Source organism: Pimephales promelas, chromosome 3, assembly GCF_988280905.1.
Source record: "Pimephales promelas chromosome 3, fPimPro1.hap1.1, whole genome shotgun sequence".
Classification (NCBI taxonomy): Eukaryota; Metazoa; Chordata; class Actinopteri; order Cypriniformes; family Leuciscidae; genus Pimephales; species Pimephales promelas.
In genome coordinates, this window is record NC_142771.1 from 9269730 (window position 1) to 9292430 (window position 22701).

Here is a 22701-nt window from a genome sequence, read left to right on the forward strand (position 1 = left end):
GTCCCCCAGAACAGTTACGAAGCGCTCAGACCTTCCAGCACATTCTGTGAGCTGCAGAAATAAACATATATTTGACACTCTCTAAAAAAATGCAGGGTTGTTTTAACCCAACCGTTTGGTTTTGGGTTAACAGCTGGGTTAGTCCATATTTGACCCAAATTTGGGTTAAAACAACCCTGCATATTTGATGGCTGTTTGAAACCAGGGGGCTTGAAGTATATGGGAGTTTTTCTGAGATGTTTGGATTGAATTCAAAGAAGGCTGCTGGACCTTATTGAGGTTCATTGGTCAGTACGTCATCTCTGATCACACATAAAGCAGAAACTAGATCGATGAAGGTTTTTCCCTCAGATCAGGTTGTTCATTAACGCGCAGAGACACACCTGAGCGCGCATTTCCTCTTTATGTTCTTGTAAAAACACAAATGCAGAACACTCTCGCTGCAGTCGGTTTATGATGTCTTCTCAGAGACATCATGTGGACCACCTTTCTGATGGAAATGATCGGGAATTACGGGCTTGAGGAATGACAGGCCTCTTCTGAAGGACACTGGCACTCACTGCGGACGGGATGTTGGGTTTTTTCTTGCTCTGGTTCGGCTCTGTGCTCTGCGTCTCTGGGTTCGACGTGTTGAGCTGCAGAAACTCCTCCGTCACTTTAAACGTGGTTCTGCTGGAGGATGAAGATTCGCCCTGGAGCCTGAAGTTCGTGAAGGACATGGTGGAAATGGCTGTCGAAGCGGAGAACAAACAAAACCAGGACGCGGGTGAGGAAGCCGTATATTCAAAGAATGTCCTGAAAACTACACATGAATTACAAGATTAATCAATTTATTACATTTTCCATTTGATATAGAATAGAGGTCTTTCTATAGGCGAAGACAGTAATAACACACCTAACTATACTTCAGGTTAGTAAGTGAAACTAGTGGAAGAAAACACAAGACCATTGATATATGAGGTCTTGAAAAGTGATTCAGTAGACCAGGTTTGGGATCTGTTAACCAACGTCACAGGGTAAGTTGAACCAAAATGAACTAGATAAGTAGAAAAAAACAGGAACAATAGTCAACATCATGCATCTGCTCTGAATATTGATTTACAGGTGAAACTCGAATAGTTTGAATATGGTGCAAAAGTTCATTTATTTCAGTAATTCAACCTAAAAGGTGAAATTATTATATTCTATAGACTCATTACATGCAAAGTGAGGTATTTCAAGCCTCTATTTGTTATAATTTTCAGCTTATGAAAACCTTTCACAATATTCTAATTTTGAATTTGGGGTTTTCATAAGCTATAAGTCATAATCATCAACATTATTACAAATAAAGGCTTAAAATGTCTCACTTTGCATGTAATGAGTCTATATGATTTAATAGTTTCACATTTTAAGTTGAATTACTGAAATAAATTAACTTTTGCAGGATATTCTAATTTTTCGAGATTCACCTGTAAAACATGCTTTACAAAATATACTAGCATTAAACATACATGGTAGTGATTTATTGTACAGTCCTGTTCTGCATGTACACTATATACTTATTATAGCATTTACAATAACTGAGTGTATACCCTTAACCTAACCTTAATCCATGCAGTTTTATTACCAGTAATTTCTTGGGTAAGTTCACTGTAAGTACACATACTGTAAAATAAAGTGTATTGTCTTTATTCAAAAATATTATTTAAAAAAAAAAAAAATTAAATACTTATGCAACCAATACTTCCAATACCCACTTCATGAAACTGATGATTAAAATATTTGCTAATATTAATAATATTTTATATTTTTGTCAATATGATACCTTATATATATGGGGCATATTTAGTCAAGAATAACTCGACAGCTTCTCTCAACCTTCACTCTTAAAAAAAGGATTTAAAAGGAGTTTTTCCACAGCAATACCGAAGAAAAACCATTTATGTTCCAAAAAAACCTTTTAGTGAACAGTTCTAAAAAAGAACCATTTTTTCTCTAAGTTTAAAGAACATTGTCATTTTTGGAATGGAAAAATTGAACCATAATGGAACCATAAATACCAATAAAGAAGTTCAGCCTTGATATGACCTGCTTCCAATACTGACCTCATAGAACTGATGGCAAAAATTGCTCATACATTTGTCAATATAATAACTTATTGGGTATATTTAGTTAAAATAAATTTGACAGCTTCTCCAAACCTACTCTCTTAAAAATAAATGTTCCAAAAAACAAAACAAAAAAAACCTTTTAGTCAACAGTTCGTAGAAACAAACAGTGTAAAGAACATTTTAATGATCCTTTTTGGAATGCATACTCCTGACGAAGGTCGTGTGACCGAAACGTTGTGTGCGAATAAACTTGATTGAAAAGTGCAAGTAATGATAGTGTGCGGGAGTTCCTTATCTCCTTTTTGGAATGTAAAAGTTCCATGGATGTTCGTAATGGAAACATCAATGCCAATAAAGAATGTTTATGTGTAAGAGTGGACTAGTTGAGTGCCCATTAAAACCAACACAGCCCTGTTAACAGAGGCATGAAGTCATTACGAATGAGAAGGAAACAAACATCAGAGGTTGAGCTGATGTTGAATAAAGTTGACGACTGAAACGTGGTGGTGATTTTGTTCTGGTAGGCCTGGACTTCCAGATCACGGTTCTGTTCAGCGGGTTCAACACGACTCATTACCGGCGCAGGGGTTGTGGCAGCAGTACGTGTGAAGCCGTGGAGATCCTCAAGTCCCTGCATGTGAGTTCTGCTTCAGTGGCGTCTGCTCGGAGGACGTTTGAAGGGCGTTCAGGGTTATTAACCCCGCCTGTCCTCGGGCACGCTTAAACATTATGCTGGAGATTTAAACCAGTGTGGATAAAACCCAGCGGTTAAATGTAACACGTTTTCCTGTTCGTTTTGTCCGTTAGAACAGCAGTGAACTCGGATGTGTGATGTTGGGTCCGTCCTGCACTTACGCCACTTTTCAGCTGGTGGAGTAAGTTCAACTCAAACTGGATTTGTCAATGACTAATTTGTAACTGTTATCCCCAATATTACATAGAGTATGTGATTCTTGGGAAGTAGGCGAGCTGTAGTTTCACTTACTAAAGGCCTGTTACCACCAAGAAATATAAACATGTTTTAAGAGTTTAATGGTTAACTTTAAGAGAATAGCAAGTCCACATCAACATAACGACGAAGACACAGAGAATCAACGTTTGTTCAGCTGATATACAATACAAACGCTGACGGCCAATCAGAATTCATCGCACACTTTAAAGTCAGATGGGTTAAAAAACAGAGCATTATCTGTTAGTGAAGACCCTAATCATCGTTATACTTCTTGGCGTGACTGTGCCTTAACCCAAAACCTCAATTGAACTTTTCTATATAGCTAATTATGTATTGAGCTGTATATTAACCATTATGGCACCAAATGAATGACTCATCTTGTCTGTCAGTCAGAATGTGGGTCTGACGCTGACTATCCCCATCATCTCCGCTGGGAGTTTCGGTCTGTCCTGCGACAACAAGGAGAAACTCACTCGGCTGCTTCCTCCGGCTCGCAAAATCTCCCAGTTCTTTGTCTACTTCTGGGAAGCGTACTTCCCCAACCTGAAACCAAAGTGGAAAACAGCGTACATCTATAAAAAACCCAACAACACAGAGGAGTGCTTCTGGTATGCTCAATAACACACACAAATGACAACAAACACAAACACACACAAACACTGAGATGTCTGTTGGTCCGTCCATCAGGTACATCAATGCTCTGGAGGCGGGATCCGCTTACTTCGCCACCAACATATCCAGAGCAATGCTGTCGACTCCAGATGAACTGAATATATACCTGAAAGCTAAAGACCGACACAGCAACAGTGAGTTAACATCACATGACCTATCTGTCTGTCTGTCTGTCTGTCTAGCACCCGCTAACCCATCCCCCCATCCATCCATTCATCTACCTACCCATTTATCTACTTAGCCATCTATCTGCTTACCCATCTATCTACTTACCCATCTACCTACCCAACAATCTACCTACCCATCTATATATCTACTTACCCATCTATCTACCCAACTATCTACTTACCCATCTAAATATCAACTTACCCATCTAAATATCAACTTACCCATCTATCCACCCAACTATCTACTTACCCATCTATATACTTACCCATCTATCCATAATAACCCATTTATTTATGTCCTTACCATCTACAAACTTACCCATCTACCAACCTACCTATTTATTTATCTATTTACTTGCCCATCCATCCATGCATGCATGCATCCATCCATCCATCCATCCATCCATGCATCCATCCATACAGCCAGCCAGCCAGCCAGCCATCCTTCCTTCCTTCCATCCATCAATCCATCCATCCACACACCCATCCATCCATCCATCCATCAATCATCAAAGTACATATTTATAAACATTCCTGTTTTATCTGTTACAGGAGTAAAATCTTTGCGTCCATGTTTTGTTTTGCAGTTTTTGTCGTGTGTGGGACTCCAGACGACATTCTCCACATTAAGCACACCTCCAAAAGTTCTCCAGATGTGGTTTTCGTCCTGATCGACCTGTACAAGTGAGTCTGTGATTCCCATAATCCCGTCTCAGATCACATGACTGTCGCTCGCAGTGACTGTGGCGTGTCTTTCAGTGAGGGTTATCACACCAACGTGTCCAGCTTCGATCACATGAAGGACGTGCTGGTGGTCACCATGCACAGCTTCAGGAGCTACTCCAACCACACGGCCTGGAAGTCCAACGGAACGGTAGAGCGCCATCGTCACACTTCTCTCAGTCCATCTTTCTCTCGTTCATTGTCTTTCCGTCAAGTTCATGTTAAGGCTTCAGGAAACAGAGAAAGCAAATAATTAACTGTATGTGGAAATGAACATACTGTATTTACAGTATATACAGTGTGGAGAACAAGTTTTTGATACACTGCTGATTTAGCAGGTTTTCCCACTTACAAAGCATGTCATTTTTTATCATAGGTACTCTTCAAGTGGGAGTGACGGAATCTAAAACAAAAATCCAGAAAATCACATTGTATGATTTTTAAGTAATTCATTTGCATTTTATTGCATGACATAAATATTTGATCACCTACCAACCAGTAAGAATTCCGGCTCTAACAGACCAAGAAGCCCTCCCGTTCACTCTCATTACGTTAAACAACTGCACCTGTTTGAACCCGTTACCTGTATAAAAGACACCTGTCCATATAACCCCTCCACCCGGGTCCTACTCGACCCGCTCCGAGCGGGCCTCGAACCCTGGTCTCTGGCATGAGAGTCGGGTGCTCTAACAAGGAGGCTAAAGACTGCAGCCCCTAGCATCTGTTACATCCACACACTCAACCAAACCAACTCCAACCTCTCCACAATGGCCAAGAACAGAGAGCTGTCGAAGAACATCAGATAAAATTGTAGACCTGCACAAGGCTGGAATGGGCAACAGGACAATAGGCAAGCAGCTTGGTGAGAAGGCAACAACAGTTTACATTTACATTTATTAATTTAGCTGACGCTTTTATTGTCAGAGGTTGCACGCCTCTGGAGCAACTAGGGGTTACGCGTCTTGCTCAGGGACACACTGGTGTCTCACAGTGGAGTCGAACCCGGGTCTCTCACACCAAAGGCATTTGTCTTATCCACTGCGCCCTCACCACCCCATCACCACAGTTGGCGCAATCATTAGAAAATGGGAGAAGTTCAAGATGATGGTCAATCTCCCTTGGTCTGGGGTTCCATGCAAGATCAGATCTCACCTCGTGAGGCGTCAATGATCACAGGGAAGGTGAGAGATCAGCCCAGAACTACACGGCATGACCTGGTCAATGACCTGAAGAGAGCTGGGACCATAGTCTCAAAGAAAACCATTTATAACACACTACGCCGTCAAGGATCCTGCAGCGCACACAAGGTCCCCCTGCTCAAGCCAGCGCATGCAATAAAATGCAAATAAAAAAAAATTTAACAATGTGATTTTTCTGGATTTTGTTTTAGATTCCGTCACTCACAGTGGGATAGTACCTATGATAAAAATGACAGACTTCTACATGCTTTGTAAGTGGGAAAACCTGCAAAGTTGGCAGTGTATCAATTACTTGTTCTCCCCACTGTATATTTTATATATCGACTACTATTAAGGAGTAAAAAAATACACACCATCACAGGCACAAATTTCTTTAGGGTTCTGAAACAAACCGGCCGATACTGTGCAGAAAACTAGTATCTGAGCACAACGTTGAAAATAGTTTGCCAAAGTTGTCAGGGTGATGACACTCTTTCTTCATGCATGCTTTCAATGTCAATGTTACCCTGAACATTCTTACTGGTGACGTGTCTCTCATGACGGGCCAGTTTCCTTCCGTCCTGCAGGCACTGAACGATTATGTGGTGGCTTACCATGATGCCGTGGTTCTCTTCGGTAAAATGATGAGAGACAATCTGCTGGCAATGAAGAAACAATCGTATGGTGAGAGCAGTGACATCATTCCCTTCAGGAACATGACGTTTGATGGTAAGAGCTGAAAAAACAACACCACACTGAATCAGCACTCAGTTTTTTGTAAATTGATATGATGTGATATTGATGTGTGTGTGTGTGTTCAGGTGTGGGTGGACACTATGAATTAGACGCCAGTGGAGACAGAGACTTCAATCTGTCTGTGGTTTACACATCCAGGTCAAACAAGGTGAGTGGTCTGGAGTCGTGAAAATAGAACAGTTTATTATGAGGCTTTTTCATTTTTATTTTCAATTCAATGGCCTACTGGTTCTGCCCAGCTTTAAATCTCCTTTCCTGCTGGTTCGGGCCAGCCCTGTATTTACTGTTTCCCTGCTGGTTCCGCCCAGCCTTGAATCTCCCTCCCCGGCTGGTTCTGCCCAGCCCCGTGTTTACTATTTACCTGCTGGTTCGTCCCAGCTTTGAATCTCCTGTGTCCCCGCTGGTTCTGCCCATCTTTCTAGAACTTCCTGTGTTTCCAGAGTTCCTGCCCAACCTCCCTCTCCCTCCTCCTCTACCAAAACCATCCTGTGCACCAGCCTTTCCTCAGATGATCCCAGTCAGTCCCCTGCAGTACAGTGGATTTACCTCAGGTCATACAGTCCCTGCTCCGCCTCCAGCCACAGAGCCCCGGACTCCACCCCGGTCCTCCGACCCAACGGCTCCACCTTGCCTCAATGCTCCCTCAGCTCTACCGTGGCCCATCATCCCACCAGGCTCCTTCGTCCCCTCGTCTCCACCTTGGTCTGGTACCCCCCTGGTTCCAACACAGGACTCCTGGCTTCTGTCTGCGCCACTGCCTTCCAACCCTGTGACTCCCCTTCCCTCCTGCTCCGCTGCTGTCATCGGTCCTCCGGCTCCAATGCGATCTTCGGGGTCCCTGCCTCTGCCTCAGTACCAAGAGCTGTCAGTTCCGCCTTGGACCTCCAGACCTGCAGTGTCACATTGGCTCTATGTCCGGGTCTCGCAGATTCCCTGCTCCCAGGCCTCCACCATGGCTCCTACCTCCTGCATCCCTACCTTGGATCATCTTGCTGACTGTGGCATTGGTCCCAGTATGGCCGCAACTGCTCCTGACTCACCATTGATCCTCCCTCCTTCCCTCTACTCCCCTGACTGATTTTGTTCCTTTCCTCTTCAATGTTTTCTTCCTTAGCCCCCAGTCTACCTCTTCAGTTGGACCTTGTATGGCCCACCTTTCCAGAGGGGGCGTACTGTCAGGGTCATGTTCTGTTCTATGTGTTTTGAATCTGTTTTCCCTGTGCCTGACATATGACCCAGTTCCCCAATGTGTCTGATCAATGATTCTGTTCACCTGTTCTGCTTTTTATCTCATTAGTTCCCCATATCATTTAAGCCCAGTGTTCCCTGTGGTGTCCCATTGTTCGGTAACGTCAAGGTTGCGTTGCCCCCAAATCAACAGTTTAAACCAAAAGCTGAGAAGTGTATTTTCTACTTCAACGTACATAAACGATAAAAGCATCTTTTCATTCTTCGTCTGTGTTTTGATAAGGAGATTCAGTGCTCTGTCAGAAGATGCGTAATAGCGCCCCCTACCATATAACAGTGAAAACACTGAAAGCCTGGAAATTCCGTTTCACGTTACAAAAATAAAATGGATTTCGCATTGTTTACCTCTTTGTCACAACTATCATTGTTCACCTTTTTCATTTTATGCGTTTTCTCATTTATGAAAGAAATGTACAATTTGCATATATATATATATATATATATATATTTAAAAATATTTAATTTTACGATTTAATAATGATTTATTTAACTATATAATAAATTCTATATGTATAATTTTCCCATATGAGTTTGAGTTGATGTAAAACTTATTATAAATCAAATCATAAAAATGTATTTAAAACTAAAAATTATTTCAAACAAATATTTTTTTTTGTAAACCCTCCTACTAATAAATATATTTCTGGTGTCTTCAGTATAGGACACTCTTTGTCTTCAACACGTCCCTGAACGTCACGCGGTTGAATCACTCGAATCCTGAACTGCATTGGGACGGATCACGGCTGCCCAGTGACAAACCCGCTCTCGGTAACCGGCTTGCATTAGTTTATAAAGGGTCATGTGACAGATGACATCACGCTAGGATCTGTTTCTCAGGTATGGAGACTCAGAACATCATCATGATCGTCCTCGGGCTCAGTGTGGTGATCGCCACGGCCATCGCTTTCATCTTGTACAGGTACAACGAATTTTGCTACTTTTCAATCGTACGATTCTGACTTTTTTCTGAAACCATCTGCTGTTTTCTAACATCAGTTTAACATGCATTCTAAATCATTACATCTTAAAGACATCTTTTAAACGTCTATTTGACATCTGACAGGAAACGTCCAATAGATGTATTGTACACTCTAAATCCCAGATAGTCTATTTGATGTGACGTTTACATCTGGAAGACATATTTTTAAGAGTGTTTTCTCGTCTGCAATACGTCTATAGGACGTTTCCTGTCAGATGTCAAATAGATGTTTAGAAGATGTCTTTAAGATGTAATGATTTAGAATGCATGTTAAAGGGTTAGTTCACCCAAAAATGAAAATTCTGTCAGTATTTACTCACCCTCATGTTGTTCCAACCCCGTAAGACCTTCGTTCATCTTCGGAACACAAATTAAGATATTTAAGATATTAAGATCGCTCCTGCATACAGTCCATAGGCTTCTTGAGGGACTGGCTCTTGCTGTCCCCGAAAAGTCATTAAAGACATCGTTAAAATAGTCCAAGTGACTACAGGGGCTCAATCTTAAGTTTATCAAACGACGAGAACACTTTTGTGCGCAAAAAAACAACAAAAATAACTACTTTATTTCAACAATTCGTTTATTTCTCCCTCTGCGCGAGTCAGGTTACTAGTTTAATAGCGTAAGCTTCTGTTATTGTACGTCACACGCATCACACACACATGACCAGCGTCGGCCAATAGTGAGCCTACGTGTGACGTACAGTGTTGTGCAAGTTACTTCCAAACTGTAATACATTAGGTATTACTTGTTACTGTTATTTAAAAGTAATTCATTACCTTACAATATTACTGTCTCAGATTTGTAATGCGTTACATTACTCATGTATTACTTTTGAGTTACTTTCACCAAAATAACTAAGTAGAACTTAACTTTTGGGCTGTAACGATATGCAATATGAAACCGAAATCGCCATTCGCCACACGACTCAGATCCACGAACCTACAGAATCGCGACACACCTCTTCCAACTCCAGCATTATTCTCCTTACCGTCCAGATCCAATGCTGCTTTATCTTTAAATTAGGCTATTAGTATTATTTGAAGTTAACATTTGAAGTTAACCACAAAACTAGTTGAGGATAAATTATTGAAAATTGGGGAAGTCCAGCATTATGGACATGACATTTGCAGTCAAAACTTGAAATAAAAATTCTCAGAAAATACATGTATTGAAACGTATATAGGCTACTTCCTTAAAGGACTCCAGACATTAGACAAATATCAGTCTATGTTTTATTTTTAATATTAGGGAAAAGACACACATTCATGCGTGAAAAAAAATAGGAGGCAAATATATATTTTTTGTAATTCTGTTAATTAGCTACACTGCGCAAATCGGATGAGGAAGGGTTGGCTCTCCAGTCTCCATAGAACTTAAAATATTCATTTTATTTTAGTTTTCGTGTTCGCATTTATGAGGAAAAAACAATGTTACAGACGCGACCGCTCTGAACTGGCACTAAAAGACTGCTTTAAAACTTTCACACAGTCTGTTGCCTTTAAGAAGTAAAAGCAGACAATACACTGTAATACAACTGTAATACAAGCCTCACTGAACATGTAACGAGTAAAATATTACTGAAAATTGATTAGTAATGCCTTACACTACTGCGTTACAGCAAAAACTAATATGTTACAGTAATGTATTACTTTTGTAATGCGTTACTCCCAACACTGGTGACGTAGCTCTACGCAATCACACTACGTTAACTGACTTACAGGCTCATGGAGAAGGACGTGAATAGTTGAAATAAAGTCGTTATTTTTGTTGTTTTTTTGCGCACAAAAGTGTTCTCGTCGTTTGATAAACTTAAGATTGAGCCCCTGTAGTCACTTGGACTATTTTAACGATGTCTTTAATGACTTTTCGGGGCCAGCAAGAGCCAGTCCCTCAAGAAGCCTATGGACTAGTATGCAGGAGCGATCTTAATATCTTAAATATCTTAATTTGTGTTCCGAAGATGAACGAAGGTCTTACGGGGTTGGAACAACATGAGGGTGAGTAAATACTGACAGAATTTTCATTTTTGGGTGAACTAACCCTTTAAACTGACATCTTCTACGCATCTATTTGACATCTGACAGGAAACGTCCTATAGACGTATTGCAGATAAGCAAACACTCTTAAAAATACGTCTTCCAGATGTAAACATCACATCAAATAGACTTGTGCTATCTGGGATAATACGTCTTCCAGATGTAAATCTATGCTATCAGGGCTAGATGTTCAGACAGCATGTGACAGCTCTTTTGTTTATTTGTTTATTTATAGAGAAATGTGTCATATGTTTGTGATTTCAGGCAGAACAGGCGAGTGAGAATCAATCAGAAGAAATGGTCTCACATTAACCCGTCGGTCATCACTCCACTGGACGACGAAGAGAGAAACCACTTCAGTCTGAAAGTAAAACTTTCTGTCTGTCATTACGTGTGTGAGGATCTGTCTTCCTCTGAGTGTGTGACGCTGTCTCTGTGTGTGTGTTTGTGTGTTGTAGATCGATGAGGATAAGAAGGGTGACAACAGCGTCGAGATACAACACAAAGGTCGATACGACAAAAAGGTCTGTGCGTCCCGTCACGTGTGTGTGTGTGTGTGTGTGTTGTGTGTGTTATGAATGTTTACATGTGTGTCTGTGTGTTTCTGTAGCCCGTCATTCTGAAGGAGCTGAGAAACACCGACGGAAACTTCTCTGAGGATCAGCGAATCGAGCTCAACGCTGTAAAAACCTATTCATCTCCTGAAACATGTCAAATTTTTCATTTTAGCTTTAACATAAAATGTAAAATTAAATACAAATTCTCAATACTGTAATGCAAAAAATAGATATATCATTTATTTAGTATGTATTCAGCATGACACAAATTGTTTGCATTGATTTAAATGTATGCTGATTTAAATAAAAATAAATGACTGTCACAAGAATCTAGAATTAGAGAAAATAAAAACATCCTGAAAGTGTTGTGAAAGTTACAGCACAATGCAAACAAAATGTTAATTGTGTTAAAAACAAGCTTAGTTTGATTCAGAATGTAATTTCTTTGTTTAATATATTGAATTTCTTTAAAATGATCATTACTTATAAAAATAAATGCTAGTTCATATAAAAATAAATTACTTCACTAGATTAATGTGTAATGATTAAAAATTGAGTAATGAGTAATCTTTTTTTAATATATTGAATTAAATTTTATTTTAAAAATTTCTGTTCTAGTTTAAGTTTTAGTGATTATGTTGTGTTCTTGTCATTTTTATAAGTTTCTTTGGTAACACTTTATTTAGTCACATATGTTACTTACCATAGTAATAACAGTAAATTATGCATAATTACATGCAACTAACCCTCAACCTAATCTTACCCTAACCCTATGGAGTTGCTTAATATTACTAAATAATTACACTGTAACAATGAAACCTTCAAATATATTTTTTTTTAAATATCTGTAAAATATATTTTCTTATTTTTTTAATTGTCTGTGAAGGCGAAATGTGTCATGAATGTGAGATGACCTGTTATTGTGTGTGTTCTCTCCCTCTCGGTCAGCTGTTGCGCATTGACTATTATAACCTGACCAAGTTCTACGGGACGGTGAAGTTCGACTGTGGCGTGTTTGGGGTGTTTGAGTTCTGCGAGAGAGGATCACTGCGGGTAAAAGCGTCTCACACTCATAAATCACAGGACAAGCAATCCCATCATCATCATCATCACATGACTCTTGTGTGTGTGTGTTTGTTCCTTCAGTGTGTGCTCAACGATAAGATCTCGTATCCCGACGAGAGCTTTATGGATCTGGAGTTCAAGATCTCCGTCATGTACGATATCGCAAAGGTGAGTCTGTGTGTGTGTGTGAGAGAGAGAGAGAGAGAGAGAGAGAGTGTTTCATCGTGTACACACACAGTAGACGCTGTTTTTTACTGCTCTGTCTATTAAAATGTACTTTACACTCGTTGATGGTTTTATGATGGATCTTGATGGAAACATAAACCTCCTCACGTCATGAATGACACGAGTGCAGATCTCTGAATGTGTGTGTGTGTGTACTGTATATAAAACAAAAAAGTAAAAGACATTTTCATTACCTAAAATAAAATAAACATGAACTAAAATTTATTTAAAAAAAAACATTAAAAAAAATCAACTTATTTAATTTGTTTCAATAGTTTAAGAACACACTCACATGTTCATGGCAGAGTTATTATCGTAAAATAACGAGAACATTTCCTATTTTTGTTTTATTTTTTATTTTTTTCATTCATTTATTTTTTTCTATTCTATTAATTTCGAGAAACAAAATGATCTCCCTTCCATGTCTTCTTTAAAATTACGTTTGTCCACGATCATGTTTCATTAGAATTAATAAAAATGTTGCCGGCAAGTGTTCATTTTAGACCCTGTATATATACAGTATATACATACACACACTCATATATTCACTCACCTAAAGGATTATTATTAGGAACACCTGTTCAATTTCTCATTAATGCAATGATCTAATCAACCAATCACATGGCAGTTGCTTCAATGCGTTTAGGGGTGTGGTCCTGGTCAAGACAATCTCCTGAACTCCAAACTGAATGTCAGAATGGGAAAGAAAGGTGATTTAAGCAATTTTGAGTGTGGCATGATTGTTGGTGCCAGACGGGACGGTCTGAGTATTTCACAATCTGCTCAGTTACTGGGATTTTCACACACAACCATTTCTAGGGTTTACAAAGAATGGTGTGAAAAGGGAAAAACATCCAGTAGGGGGCAGTCCTGTGGGCGAAAATGCCTTGTTGATGCTAGAGGTCAGAGGAGAATGGGCCGACTGATTCAAGCTGATAGAAGAGCAACTTTGACTGAAATAACCACTCGTTACAACCGAGGTATGCAGCAAAGCATTTGTGAAGCCACAACACGCACAACCTTGAGGCGGATGGGCTACAATATCAGAAGACACCACCACTCATCTCCACAAGAGCTTTCCAAAATTGGACAGTTAAAGACTGGAAAAATGTTGCCTGGTCTGATGAGTCTCGATTTCTGTTGAGACATTCAGATGGTAGAGTCAGAATTTGGCGTAAACAGAATGAGAACATGGATCCATCATGCCTTGTTACCACTGTGCAGGCTGGTGGTGGTGGTGTAATGGTGTGGGGGATGTTTTCTTGGCACACTTTAGGCCCCTTAGTGACAATTGGGCATTGCCTACCTGAGCATTGTTTCTGACCATGTCCATCCCTTTATGGCCACCATGTCCCCATCCTCTGATGGCTACTTCCAGCAGGATAATGCACCATATCACAAAGCTCGAATCATTTTAAATTAGTTTTTTGAACATGACAATGAGTTCACTGTACTAAAATGCTAAGAATGCTTTCAGCCCCTTGTTGAATCAATGCCACGTAGAATTAAGGCAGTTCTGATGGCAAAAGGGGGTCAAGCACAGTCTTAGTATGGTGTTCCTAATAATCCTTTAGTTGAGTGTATATATGTGTGCTATTTAGAGTACAAATCAGTGTGAGTGTCTCAAAGTATAAGGAAACATTATTTTTAATTTTCAGAAAGATAATAATGATTATAAGATGCATAAACAAAGTTTGGACTTCCGTCATTATTTCTGTGCTTCTGTTTTGACCATTGCCCTGCTGACATCATCACGTGTGTGTGTGTGTGTGTGTGTGTGTCAGGGCATGTCGTACCTGCACTCCAGTAACGTCAGCGTTCATGGCCGTCTGAAATCCACCAATTGTGTGGTGGACAATCGCATGGTGGTGAAGATCACCGACTTCGGCTGCAACACCATCCTCACGCCCAGGAAAGGTCTGCGACATCACTTCCTGATCCTCTACTGACATAATACACAAGCATACAACAATAGACACCCACATTAGAGAGGACCTATTCTGCTTTTTTCACATGTTCATATTTCTTTAGTGAGTAATGTTGCTGTTTAAGCATGAAAAAGCTCTACATCAGTTTTTCTGAACTCCTGAAACGCCTCCATTTTAGTCTTGAGTTTCTTCCGGGAACAAACACGCCACAATATTCTTCATTATAATGGTATGTTAATTAGGTTATGGTAATTAGGGGCGGGACATTTCCCAAACACGCTTGAAGCACTTGAGCACACTAATCCAGCCGACCAGTCAGAGCACAGTGTGCTTTTCAGAAGGAGGGGCTTCATAGAGATGGGAACTAAACAGAACATTACTGACAGACTGGGAAGAGAGGAGCCGCAACAATTGAGAATGAGGAAAATAATCAGGAAAACCTGTTCTAGTAGAGCTAAAAACATCATCACGACTTTGTAAAAGGGCAGAATATGGGCTCTTTAACAAAAAGCTGCTGTTCAGACAGTTTGTGGAGTGTCAGTTTCACATTCAGAGTCTCTATAAATCATTGGAAACTTGTCAGGAAAATAACTAAAGTGCTTCTCTGTGACAGACCTGTGGACGGCGCCGGAGCACATGCGTGTTCAGGGAATCTCTCAGAAGGGCGACGTCTACAGTTTCGCAATCATCTCGCAGGAGATCATCCTGAGGAAGAGCCCTTTTTACACCAGCTGCTGCTGCGACATGGCAGGTACAAACACACACCAGAGACGGGTCGATTATCTGACACATGTGGAGAATACATATTGTGCAAAGCGTCTTACTTACGAAAGCGTCTTACGAAGTTTGTTCCTTGGGAATCGAACCCATGACCATCGCGTTGTTCTAGTTAAAAAAGCTTATAATAATAATAATTAAAATAAATAAAAATTTTGTTTATATACATAAATATACACATAGATATAATATTTTACATTTATATTAAGGTGAGTAAAGAGAATTAAGTATATTTATTTTTATTAACATATTTTAAATAGTTCACATATAATAAACTAATAAAATGTAAAATCATTTAAACTAATAAATTGTTAAACTTAAAAAATTTAATTTTAGGTGAAAGGGGTTCGGCTTGCAAAAACTTTTCATAAAGAAACATTTGATGAGCTCATCTGATCTATAAAACACTGTTTCTCACTATTTTTTATCTGTTTGTGCTATTCGTCTTTTCTCTTCTAGAGAAAATCTATCGCGTTCAGTGTCCGCGGGGTCCGAACGTCTTCCGACCGGATCTGAGCTTTGAGTCCGTTGGAGAAACTGAAGCTGAGGTACCGTTACCACAGACATTCTAAGAATGGGAGAAACTGAAACACACAAATATTGCAGCTCTAGCAAAGGAAGCCCCGCCTTCCAAATTAAACAGCCAATCGTGTCACTGCGGCTGTTGTTCGAAGCACCCGTTACTATAACAGGTTGTTTTTGTTCTTCCTTAGGGGAAAAAAGCAGTTTGAAAAATAACCTGCCTGATGCTGTCCACACTGGACAGCAACGTTTAGATGAATATTTAATAACACAAAATCGCAATAACAAAATTATTTAAATTAAATTTGATTTTTTTTTTGTATAGCGCTTTTCACAATACACATCGTTTCAAAGCAGCTTTACAGAAAATGGAAGAGTCCACAGAGTCTGTAATCAGAGGAAACTATTATGCATTTCAGAAATGTACATATATAAAATCAGTTAGCTAAAAATGTATTCATTTAAACACAACAAAATGACAGCGGTGAGAAAACAGCAGTAAAGAAAGCATCTCCTCATAGCGATGTATGAAAAAAAAACAACGTCAGTGTCGCTTTCGATTAGAATTACAAGCTCATTTTCTACTTTATAGCAGCTCTCCAGTATGTTTTTACTCGTGTCTGACCTCGACGGACTGAACAGAAGAAAATAACAGAAAAAGATTTACACCTCAAAGAAGGCGGAGCCTCAGAGCCACACCCACCTATTACATCATCACCATGTACCAATGGGAGTTTTGAAGGTGTTTACCATCAGGAGCAAACTTTTCCGGAAAGTTCACACTGGAACTGTTTCGAACTTCTCAAATGAACTGCAAAATTGTTTTGGCCTGATTTTGTTCGAAACAACGTCACATCAGTTCGTTCTTCGATTTCCTTTGACGTATATCAGCGCTTTTGGGACTGACCCTCGTGCATTGGCTGGACAAATAAAAAAACTACATTTATAAAATAGTTCATGTAAAATTTTATTGCTGATTTGAAATATGTTATTGAAATGGGAAATATACATGTATATATATATATATATATATATATATATATATATATATATATATATACACAAATATATATTTAAATGTAAACAGCACATATTTTTGTAGCTGTTCGTGCTGATCAAGAGCTGCTGGGAGGAGGATCCAGAGAAACGTCCGGAGTTCAAGCGGATCGAGGGCGCTCTGGGGAAGATCTTCAGGTGCGTGAGTGACGCCGCTCGTGTTTCATCCGAGTCGTGAGCACATGCTGATGTGCTGGTGTGTGTTTCTGCAGTAACTTTCATAACCAGGCCAACGCCAGCTACATGGACAACCTGATTCGCCGGCTGCAGATGTACTCCCGGAACCTGGAGCACCTGGTGGAGGAGAGAACGGCCCTGTACAAGGCCGAGAGAGACCGAGCCGATCAGCTCAACTTCATGCTGCTGCCGGGGTCAGACACACACACACACACACACACACACACGCACACACAACACACCTTATGTACAGCTAAATCCCACTGAGAACACCCAAGCAACTGCTTAGCAACACCCTTGCAACTGCCTAGCAATCACATAGCAATGCCCTAGCAAAGCCAAAGTGATGCTCTAGTAACTGCCTAGCAACACCCCAGCAACCACCCAGAACACCCTAGCAACTGCATAGCAACCACATAGCAATGCCCTAGCAAAGTCATAGTGATGCCTTAGTGACTGCTTAGCAACACCCTAGCAACCACATAGCAATGCATTAGCAACACTTTTGCAACCACCCAGATTATCCTAGCAACACATTGCCAATTGCCCAGGATATTCTAGCTACTCCCCAGCAATCACAAAGCAATTCCTTGGCAAGTGCATAGCCAAGACATATACATTGACGAGCAATCACATAGCGATGCCCTAGAAACTGCCTAAAAAACATCCTAGTAATCACCCATGACAACCTGCATGTACTACAACTGCCTTGCAACAAATATATCAATGTCCGAAGAACTGCTCAGCAACCTCATAGCGACTTCCTAGCAATACCATGGCACTCACCCAGACAATCCTAGCAACACCCTAGCACCCTTCTAGTAACAAAAATAGCAACAAACCTTAGAGTGATGTCGTCGCACTTGCCTAGCAACTGCATAGTAATGCCCTAGCACTAGGGTTGGGTATCGAGAATCGAGTATCGATTGGAACCGAGTCTAACTTTTCGTTTTTCCCGGAATCGTTCAAAAGTTAAAATTTCGATTCCTAGTTTCGATATTCACAGTCCGCCGAGCGGAAGAAGAAACCGCTGAACAACACCAACGAAGAAGCGTCTACCGGAAGTGTTGGCATAACCACGCGAGTCGAACATGAGTAGCTTACGTCGGCTGTCCAAAGTGTGGCTTCGCTTTTCTAAAAATAACGAAATCTCGGCAAAATGCAAAATTTGTGACTAAAGGACTATTTTTACAGAAGGAGTATTTCCTTCAGAAAGGATTATTTCCTTCAGAAAGACCGTTGGTTAGCAAGGTTAGCTAAACTTTTTTGACCCTGCCTCTTAAAAGAATCAGAATCGAGAATCGTTAGGAACCGGAATCGAAACAAGCAATCGGAATCAGAATCAGAATCGTTCAAATTCAAACGATACCCAACCCTACCTAGCACCTCCTAGAAAATGCATAGTGATGCCCTAGCAACTGCTTAGCAACACCCTAGCAACCACCCATCACATGATGTCTTAAAAACTGCCCAGCAACCTCATGCCCTATCAACCACATAGCGATGCCATAGTAACCTATGAACAAGCTACAAAATCACAGTTAGCGAAATATTTATTACTAATTTAATGCAGAAACAATCAATACTTGTTTGTTTACAAATGATTATGGCATTTAGAAAAATGCAGCACTGGTGCATGTTGATTCAGAGTTTGGGTCATTTTAAGTGATATAGTGATGCCGTAGTAACTGCCTAGCAACATGCTAGTAACCACACAGGTCATCCTAACAACTGTCTAACATGCCCTAGCAACTGCCTAGCAACCACATAGCAATGCCCTAACAGCTACTTAGGACTCTCTAGCTAACACATAGCAGCTGGGCGAGCAGCAGAAGTGACCCTGATGTGACGTGATAAAGCGATAAAGCTCTCTCACACAGGCCAGTGGTGCGCTCTCTGAAGGAGACGGGGCGCGTGGAGCCCGAGCTGTACGACGAGGTCACCATCTACTTCAGCGACATTGTGTGCTTCACCACGCTCTGCCACCACAGCACACCCATGGAGGTGGTGGACATGCTCAACGACATCTACAAGAACTTCGACAGCATCCTCGACCACCACGACGTCTACAAGGTGCTCCCAGAGAACTGTCACACGCTTTCAATGAATTATTATTTAAAGAAATATACAGTTAGACCAAAGTTTATTCCGACACCTTCAACATTTCTCACAAATTGGAATGATTTAAAAAAGTTTTTGTTTTAATATAATAATAAAAAAGAAAAAAAAAGAAATGAAAGGCAGAATGTGATTAAATATTGGTGTTCAGGTGGAGACCATCGGTGACGCGTACATGGTGGCGTCCGGTCTGCCGAAGCGCAACGGGAACAGACACGCGGTGGACATCTGTCTCATGGCTCTGGACATCCTGGAGTTCTTGGGGACCTTCCAGCTCAGACACCTGCCGGAAATCCCTCTGTGGATCCGTATCGGGATCCACTCAGGTACAGACAAACCGGAAGATGATGTACTTACCTGAAATCATTCTTGTATTATCCTATGGCAGCGACACCTACTGGTCAAAATGCATAAATCAGCCAAAAATCATCAAGTTTTATCCATTTGGATGAGCTCAACCATTCATCTTTCTGCTCTTTTAAACCAATTTGCAAATCTTATCTTAGACATTTTGGTAAATAGACATGATATTGCACGATTAGTGTAATAACGAACTTACTCTTACTAGTCGTGTGTGTGTGTGTAGGTCCATGTGCGGCAGGTGTGGTGGGTAATAAGATGCCACGTTACTGTCTGTTTGGAGATACGGTCAACACGGCGTCACGTATGGAGTCTACGGGCCTGCGTAAGACACAAACACACACATTCACATATACTCACATACAACAACACACTCTTCGGAGAAGCAGCTCTGATGTTTTTTCCAGCTCTGAGGATTCACGTGAGCGAGTCGACCATCCAGATCCTGCACCGGACCGACTGTCAGTTTGAGTGCGAGCGTCGCGGAGAAACACATCTGAAGGTGAGAGGAGAGATGTCAGCCAATCACAGGTTCTTATTTAAGCTTCTAGCCAATGGCAGGCTCTCATTTCAGCTTATGTCTAATCTCTAGCCTTTATTTCAGATTCTGTCCAATCATAGGCTCTTATTTTAGCTCCTGTCCAAACACAGTTCTCTTATTTCATCTCCTGTCCAATCACAGGCTCTTATTTCATCTTATATCCAATCGCAGGCTCTTATTTCAGCTTCTGTCCAATTGCAGGCTCTTATTTTAGGTCCTGTCTAATCTCTGGCCTTTATTTCAGATTCTGTCCAATCACGGGCTCTTATTTTAGCTCCTGTCCAATCACAGGCTCTTATTTCAGCTTCTAACCAATGGCAGGTTCTCATTTCAGCTTATGTCTAATCTCTGGCCTTTATTTCAGATTCTGTCCAATCACAGGCTCTTATTTTAGCTCCTGTCCAATCGCAGGCTCTTATTTCAGCTTCCGTCCAATCACAGGCTTTTATTTCATCTCCTGTCCAATCACAGGCTCTTATTTCAGCTTCTGTCCAATCGCAGGCTTTTATTTCAGCTTCCGTCCAATCGCAGGCTCTTATTTCAGCTTCCGTCCAATCGCAGACTCTTATTTCAGCTTCCGTCCAATCGCAGGCTCTTATTTCAGCTTCGGTCCAATCGTAGGTTCTTATTTCAGCTTCCGTCCAATCGCAGGCTCTTATTCCAGCTTCCGTCCAATCGCAGGCTCTTATTTCAGCTTCCATCCAATCGCAGGCTTATTTCAGCTTCAGTCCAATCGTAGGTTCTTATTTCAGCTTCCGTCCAATCGCAGGCTCTTATTTCAGCTTCCGTCCAATCGCAGGCTCTTATTTCAGCTTCCGTCCAATCACAGGCTCTTATTTCAGCTTCAGTCCAATCGCAGGCTCTTATTTCAGCTTCGGTCCAATCGTAGGTTCTCAATTCAGCTTCCGTCCAATCGCAGGCTCTTATTCCAGCTTCCGTCCAATCGCAGGCTCTTATTCCAGCTTCCGTCCAATCGCAGGCTCTTATTTCAGCTTCGGTCCAATCGCAGGCTCTTATTTCAGCTTCGGTCCAATCGCAGACTCTTATTTCAGCTTCGGTCCAATCGTAGGTTCTTATTTCAGCTTCCGTCCAATCGCAGGCTCTTATTCCAGCTTCCGTCCAATCGCAGGCTCTTATTTCAGCTTCGGTCCAATCGCAGGCTCTTATTTCAGCTTCGGTCCAATCGCAGACTCTTATTTCAGCTTCGGTCCAATCGTAGGTTCTCAATTCAGCTTCCGTCCAATCGCAGGCTCTTATTCCAGCTTCCGTCCAATCGCAGGCTCTTATTCCAGCTTCCGTCCAATCGCAGGCTCTTATTTCAGCTTCGGTCCAATCGCAGACACTTATTTCAGCTTCCGTCCAATCGTAGGTTCTTATTTCAGCTTCCGTCCAATCGCAGGTTCTTATTCCAGCTTCCGTCCAATCGCAGGCTCTTATTCCAGCTTCCGTCCAATCGTAGGTTCTTCTTTCAGCTTCGGTCCAATCGCAGGCTCTTATTTCAGCTTCCGTCCAATCGTAGGTTCTTATTTCAGTTTCCGTCCAATCGCAGGCTCTTATTTCAGCTTCCGTCCAATTGTAGACCGTTGAAGAGAAGTTCACAGTCACAGCAGAGACTCACAATGTGTGTGTGTGTGTGTGTGTGTGTGTGTTTCAGGGTAAAGGGAAGGAGATGACTTACTGGTTGACTGGAGTTACTGGGCAGAAATACAACCTGCCGACACCACCAACAGCGTAAGACCACCAACACTTTTGTCCTGTAATAATAAAATACTCCCAGAATACAACAGAAAAAACATTTACACATGCACAATTTATCATCAGAACGACATATGGACAAAATTCACTGTTGTTGCTTTTATACAACAGTTCAGTAAACAAAACATGGAGTTACTTGCATTTCACCACTGACTGACACAGTGATCCACCAATCAGATTCCAGGACTGCTGTATAACAGGGTTCCCAAACGTGTTAATGCCAAAGACCCCCAAATATTTTGAACCCCTTGCAAGGAACCCCCTTACTAAATGTAGACAATAAAATAATTGTCTTTTGCAGTTAAAATGTATATTAGAGTTCCTCTATTAGAGTCATGTTAGATGTATAAACTTGAAGAAAAAGTCAGATTTATTTTTAATGTGTCAACATTAACATCACTGATGCTCTCTCTCTCTCACACAAACACACACACACACGTTGAACCTTTCTGTCTTTTGATCTGCAGAGAGAACTTCCAGCGTCTGCAACAGGATCTGGCCGAGAGGATCGTCTCCACGCTGGAAAAACCCGGGAACGAGCTGCGGAAAACACTCTCTACACGCCAGCGGCGATCACACACACACGCTCACACTCACAGCAGCGACAGTCAGCCTGAATACCTGCACCTGACCGACCCCACAGCACACCTGTAGAGAAAACACACACTTACTCTCACACACACACAACGACCAACCCGAATACCTGCACCTGACCGACCTCACAACATATGTGTAGATAACACACTCACAAACTCACACCTATAGTACATATACACACACACACAGCAGCGACGGCCATTCCGAATACCTGCA

General features: G+C 41.1%; 1 protein-coding gene across 1 annotated transcript; it reads left to right on the forward strand.

Annotated features, from left to right (window-relative positions):
• Positions 1 to 412: 412 nt before the first annotated feature.
• On the forward strand, positions 413 to 22633 carry gucy2ca (guanylate cyclase 2Ca). Its single transcript, XM_039687597.2, has 27 exons — positions 413 to 766; positions 2618 to 2730; positions 2901 to 2968; positions 3435 to 3653; positions 3733 to 3851; positions 4472 to 4568; positions 4644 to 4758; positions 6373 to 6514; positions 6607 to 6689; positions 8446 to 8557; positions 8627 to 8708; positions 11072 to 11174; positions 11266 to 11331; positions 11418 to 11489; positions 12313 to 12417; positions 12511 to 12597; positions 14439 to 14571; positions 15196 to 15333; positions 15819 to 15907; positions 16984 to 17075; positions 17150 to 17308; positions 18995 to 19187; positions 19384 to 19558; positions 19819 to 19917; positions 20000 to 20094; positions 21788 to 21864; positions 22356 to 22633. Exons 1-27 carry the CDS (start codon positions 571 to 573, stop codon positions 22540 to 22542), a joined length of 3216 nt encoding a protein of 1071 aa, XP_039543531.2. The 5' UTR covers positions 413 to 570; the 3' UTR covers positions 22543 to 22633.
• Positions 22634 to 22701: the final 68 nt, after the last annotated feature.